Source organism: Tauraco erythrolophus, chromosome 23 (genome assembly GCF_009769465.1).
Source record: "Tauraco erythrolophus isolate bTauEry1 chromosome 23, bTauEry1.pri, whole genome shotgun sequence".
NCBI classification, from domain to species: domain Eukaryota; kingdom Metazoa; phylum Chordata; class Aves; order Musophagiformes; family Musophagidae; genus Tauraco; species Tauraco erythrolophus.
Window position 1 is genome coordinate 1004272 of NC_141487.1, and position 5993 is coordinate 1010264.

The window sequence follows — 5993 nt, forward strand, 5'->3', positions numbered from 1 at the left end:
TTAGCTCAGAAGGGAGCCTGGGAAATTAAAAAAACATTGTAAATTGGGGTCTAAGAGGCTGCCTGTTAATAACATACGTGCTCAGCGTGAACCTGATGGAAATGCCCAAAGGACAGGGTGAGTGGCACCTCCGCTCCCAGCAACGTCCCAGGAGAGGATGTGGTGTGGTGGGAGACCCTGCACACGAGGTGTGGGAACTGTGATCCTCCTTCCCACCTCGGCCCCGCGGGGAAGACTATGATGTGCCAGAGTGGGCAGCACCTGGCTGAAGGTCACAAACACTGCCATGGTGAAGAGTCATCACCTGGAGAAGAGAAGGCTCCGGGGAGATCTTACAGCACCTCCCAGTATCTAAAGGGGCTACAGGAAAGCTGGAGAGGGGCTTTGGACAAGGGCGTGGAGTGACAGGACACGGGGCAATGGCTTTAAACTGGAAGAGGGGAGATTTCGATGGGATCTGAGGAAGAAATTCTTCCCTCTGAGGGTGCTGAGGCACTGGCACAGGTTGCCCAGAGAAGCTGTGGCTGCCCCAGCCCTGGCAGTGTTCAAGGCCAGGTTGGATGGGGCTTTGAGCAACCTGGTGTAGGGGAGGGTGAACCTGCCCATGGCAGGGGGGTTGGAACTGGATGATCTCTGAAGGTCCTTTCCAGCCCAAACTGTTCTGTGATTCTATGATTAACCCACGCAGCTCAGAGACCCATCCGGTCTCATTAAATAATGCACTCATGGGAGCCCCTCTGCCCAAAGGGCTGTCGCGGTGGTTGCAACATCCGGCACTAAAACATTCAGCATCTTGAGTTGCAAAACACAGCAAAGTGGGATTCACGGCCGGCTGTGGAAATACAATGTTCTCTGCTCCGTACCTTGGGCACAGCTCCCCTCTCCGCAAAGTCCCTCCATCTCTGGCAAGGATGGAAAACAGATGGTCCCATCCCCTCCGGTCTTTGGAAAGCCTCAGCAGCACCCAAGGGCACCATCACCTCCGTAATGGGAGATGCTTTCTTTGGGCTTGCCACTTGAGATTAGGACGTCTCCATGGGACCCTTCCTTGTGCTCCACCCTGGATGTTTCAACACTTCATTGCTTTTCTTTAGAAAAAAAAAAAGCAAGAAAAGGCAGGTGATCGTCCCACTGAATCACACAGATGAGGGGATGGAGGCATCAAGAAAACCTCAGGATACCCACGCTCAGACCACAGCCTGTGGCAACAGTAGTTGTCTGACAATGTTTTCCTGCAGCTCTTGATTCCCAAAGGGCAAGTACTAATGGTTGGTGATGTCAGATGGTCTATTTGGAAGAGAAGACATCTAGAGAGCAACCTGATACAGGTGTGTCTCCACTGCAAAATTAACTTAGCTCTGAAGGCCCTGTCTACGTGCAAACCTGGTGGCCCAACCTCAGCTGAGGGTGTTAGAACATTTTGGCAGCACTGAGGACCACTAGATGGGACCCAGGTGACTCATAGGGATCCAGACGACACTGTGGCCTCGGTGGCATTTTGTCCTTGGTGGGTCAGGTACCTGGGAAGCAGCCAGAGCAGAGATGGCAGACATCTCTGTGCTTTTGCAGGTGGCCCCATGAGCACAGCCTTGCAGATGACGGCGTTCGGTCTTGCTCTTCTCTCAACCCTCTTCCTGCTCCTTGCCACATGCACTGACTGCTGGATGGTGAACGCCGATGACAGCTTGGAGGTGAGCAGAGCAACCACCTTCAAGGTGGGAGCAAAGTGGGTGCCTTGACATCCATGGGGTTGCACTGTGTATCCATGGGCCTGGAAAGGTGACGCGGTGGGACAAATCCTTTGCTTTCTGCATGAGCTGGAGGATTGAAAGATTAGAGAGAACGGGAAACGTTGGAGCAGAAGGAGGAGACAGAGAGCAAGGCATGGGTAGGGAGTCAGCAGGACGTGTCCAGCTGTGGTGGGAAGAGCCCGAAGATCTGCCTTGCTGGGCTGGGATATCCTTGGAGAGCTGCGGCGCTTTTCAGTGCTTTTTTGCTGGAGTCTTTCTCCTCCTTCTAGGTAAGCCACAAGTGCCGGGGGCTTTGGAGGGAGTGCGTCACCAACATGCAGGATGGGGTCAGGACCTGCGACCAGTATGACTCCATTTTGGCTGACCATCCAGGTAAGCTGGCATGGCCTGGAGGCATTCTTTAAGTTCACAGCTGAGACTTCTCCCGCTTCCCTTTTCGAGAAGATGATCCTCATGGCAGAGGGCTGACCTTCATCAGTTAGCAATGCAGGCCCAGGGCTTCTCTTGGTCTCCTGCCCCATTAGCACAGCCTAGACAGCAAGCCATGGTTCAGCCAGAGCTGCCATGGGGTCACCAAGCAGGAAAGAGGCCATGAAGCTGTGCCACCTCTCAACGAAGGTGTTTTGCACACAAAGCCCAGGCACAGCTCCTGCCCTCCATTACACAGTGGGATCTGCAATCCCATTGATGTTGCGTGCAGGGGTGAGAAGCATTAGATCTGAGGAAGAAATTCTTCCCTCTGAGGGTGCTGAGGCACTGGAACAGGTTGCCCAGAGAAGCTGTGGCTGCCCCATCCCTGGCAGTGTTCAAGACCAGGTTGGATGAGGCTTTGAGCAACCTGGTGTAGTGGAGGGTGTCCCTGCCCATGGCAGGGGGGTTGGAACTGGATGATCTTTGAGGTCCCTTCCAACCCAAACCATTTTCTATGATTCCCACTGGCCGAGGACTTGTGTCCTTAGCTCATGGACAGTCATATTGTGGTATGGAGACTTCTCCTGACCTGCACGGGGCACACCAGGCCCTGCACAGAAGAACCCTTGTCCTATATAGAGCGATGACATGGGACAACACAGATTCGAGCAGCGGAGGAGGGAATAAGTCAGCATGGACTAATTTGGGCTGTTGTGCTGCTCTGGAGAAAAAGCTTTGCGGGAGAAGTCCCATTGCACAGAGCTGGGGACGTGACCTGCACCAGCGCTCGTATTTTCCACCAGTATGTCGACATGTGCTGTTCAAAACACCAGCTACACAGCTCGGAGGGAACACAGACAGCCTGGACAGCAGCATCTTCTGTCCGAGCCTGTGCAAGAAGGTCTTGAGTAGGTGACCACATCCCGGGTGCTGACTGGTGCAACCTGAAGTGGTCTGGTTTCTTGAGCTGGTCTAACATCAGGGTTATTAAGTCCCATTGGAAGGTTTCTGAGGAGCCTGGTGAGCACCTTGCCTACGGCACGTGGCAGGCAGGGGCTTGGTAGGTCCCAGTGAAGACATCTCCTATGGACATGCCCATTGGTGAGCTGGATGACTAGCAGGGACACAGGCCACAACCTGGAGTTGGGAGACCAGTTCCTCTTACCATTCCTCAGTCCTGTCTCTGTTTTTTTTTTCCTTCCCTGCCCAGTGAAGATCGTGGTGACGCGGACCCTGCTGATCACAGCAGACCTCCTGGCTGGCCTGGCTTTGGCTACATTGCTCCTTGGGCTTGACTGCATCAAGTTCCTCAAGGAAGATCCTCGGATCAAACTGAAGATGTGCTACGGGGCCGGTGTCATCCTTGGCATTGGAAGTACGTGGCTGGAAGAGCTCGGAGGCAGCTCCTTGTGTCCCACGGGGAGCGGGGCGGCTGCCAAGAGCTAGGGGCACTCCTTCGGAGGAGTCTTGGGAAGCGTGGGGGGGTTGTATGGCTCATGCTCAACCAGCCCCGTTCCTCCTAGGCATCCTGGGTCTTGTGGGCTCCGTGTGGTACGCAGTGGATGTCTACGTGGAGAGGGCCATGCTGATGTCTCACAACATATTCCTGGGAGTCCACTACGACTTCGGGTGGTCATGTTGGCTGGGAATGGCCGGCTCGATGGGCTGCTTCGTGGCATCCGTCCTGCTGACCTGCTGCCTTTATGCCTGCACAGGTCAGTCTGCTCTGCCTCACCCCATCCCACCTCCGGTAGCTTTTTACCCTGCAAGGCTGTATGGGGGGTGAAGGAGAAGCTCAGAGGGTGCAGGTGCTTCTCACAGGGTTCAGCCAAATCAAGGGGAACCCTTTCGTGTCTGGCCTGCGCACCTTAGCTGGGGAGGCTGGGACATGCCAGGCAGGACTGTGCCAAATGAGGATCCCAGAAGCCCAGCAAGGGCATGGAGGGGGTGCAGAAATGCTCCGTCCACATCCACCACCACCACCTGGAGGTCCTGAAGGTGTGTTAACGTCTACCCAAAGCAGTGGCCACACTGGATCTGTATCACTGCGACCAGACGAAGCCTGAGTGGCTGCAGGGATGTGCCCATGAAAATGTGGCCATCCCACCACCAGGGATGTGGGGCAGGTGATGCCATCATGTCCAGCCCTTATGCCTGATCCCATGGGGTGTAAGCTGACCCCCCAGCACTGGCTGTCTGGGTTAACTTCTCCTGCCATGTCCCTGGGCTGTGGTACCCCCTGAGCCCCCCTGCTCTTGCCAGCCATAACACAACCCCAACTCTTTCCCGGCAGACCTCAGCGGCCACTGGCCACCCCAGAGGCTTCCCCAGCCCTGGGGCCGAACGGCCACCAGCAAGATGTACGCCATGGACTCCCGCGTCTGATGGGCAGCAGCACCTCCCACACCCGGCCCCGCTGTGGGATGCTCTTCCCCCCGAGCCCGAGCCCATTAAAGCACCATCACCTACACTGGGACATCTCTGCAGTTGCTTTAAGGCTCCCATTGCGGGGTCCGCACGAGCCGTAGGATCGGTGGCTGTGGAAAAGCGAGGGTGCTGCTGAAGGCACCCACAGAGGAGGGCTTTTCCCCCACATCCAGCCAAGTTTCATGAAAATAAACCCCAGCAAAGTGTTGCTTTAAGAAAAGATGCCCCCCAAGTGCCCTGGGGAGGCTGTTAGGACCCTGAGGGTTCCTCCAACATCGCCCAGGGGGAGGAATTTAGGGCAAAGCCTCTTCCGCACAGAGCAACACTGACTCCGTGTGGCTGGTGGCCCCCATCTCTCACGCATCCGCCGGCTGGAAACCGTCCCTGTGCCCAGAAATTCGGCAGCACGAGGCCGGCATTTAAACCGGGTAAAGCTGATAGCCTGGAGCATGCCCCAGACCTTCTGGCGGGGTCATCACTGGAGGAACTCGACAGCCACACCGGTCGGGCGCAAGGAGGTGGGTCAGTCTGAAGCCTGACGGAGGTGTTCTACCTGCAAAGTCGGGTTTTTAAGCCCACATGGAAAGGGAATTCTGTTTTCCAAGTGAATTATCATCCTTCTTCGCTCGCAAACCATTATGAAAACAAACCCGAACCCAAACCCTCCGATTGCTGAGTGGTGGGTTTGTCCCTATTCCCCACCCAAAGGGCAGCGCACAGGAACCGTGGCAGAACCATCATCATCACAGCCAGGCAGAAAGCTCTCCGACACGGGCTGTGTGACCCCAAAAGGCAGCAGCACACCATGAGCAGACGTTGTTCCAGGGCTACAGCCAAGTCCCTGCAACAGAAAAGCCGCAGGAGAGACCTGCAGTAGCGCTTCCGCAGCCCCTTCCGTAGGCTGTGAGGCACCTACACCCCTCAAAGCAGAAGAGCTGAAGGGTCCTCCCAAGCAGTCTGTCCCCGGAGAAGGTGGGACACTTTCTCCTCTCCCATGAAGCTGAAAGGCAGCAAACCTGCTGCTTTATGGCAGCTCCCTGCTCCGGGTGCAACGCGGAACCACCACTGCCCAACTGGTGTCCCGCAGCACCAACACCAGTCTGGCCGTATTTTTGGCATAGGTTAATTTAGTAAATTACTAGAATTCCAGGGGAAAGGCTAAGAATTTTTCCCCCAGGGACCTGAAAAAAAAAGTGAAGAAATCCAACCACTAAAGCTGTGTGACAGGAATAAAGAGCATGACTGGGAGTTTGCTGTCAGCAGGATGTCACTGGTCCACAGGCTGGACAGTTCACAGCCGACACATCTAGAGGATGGGCAGTCAGAAGGGTGTTAGAGAGAGCAAATCATGGAATGGTTTGGGTTGGAAGGGACCTCAAAGATCATCCAGTTCCAACCCCCCTG

At 55.5% G+C, this 5993-nt stretch overlaps 1 protein-coding gene across 1 annotated transcript; it reads left to right on the forward strand.

The window, feature by feature from the left end:
- The first annotated feature begins 1577 nt into the window (after positions 1-1577).
- Positions 1578-4547, forward strand: LOC104380119 (claudin-16). The gene is made up of 5 exons (XM_086625706.1): positions 1578-1691; positions 2021-2123; positions 3373-3537; positions 3686-3877; positions 4456-4547. The coding sequence occupies exons 1-5, from the start codon at positions 1578-1580 to the stop codon at positions 4545-4547; spliced, it is 666 nt and encodes a 221-aa protein (XP_086481832.1).
- Positions 4548-5993: the final 1446 nt, after the last annotated feature.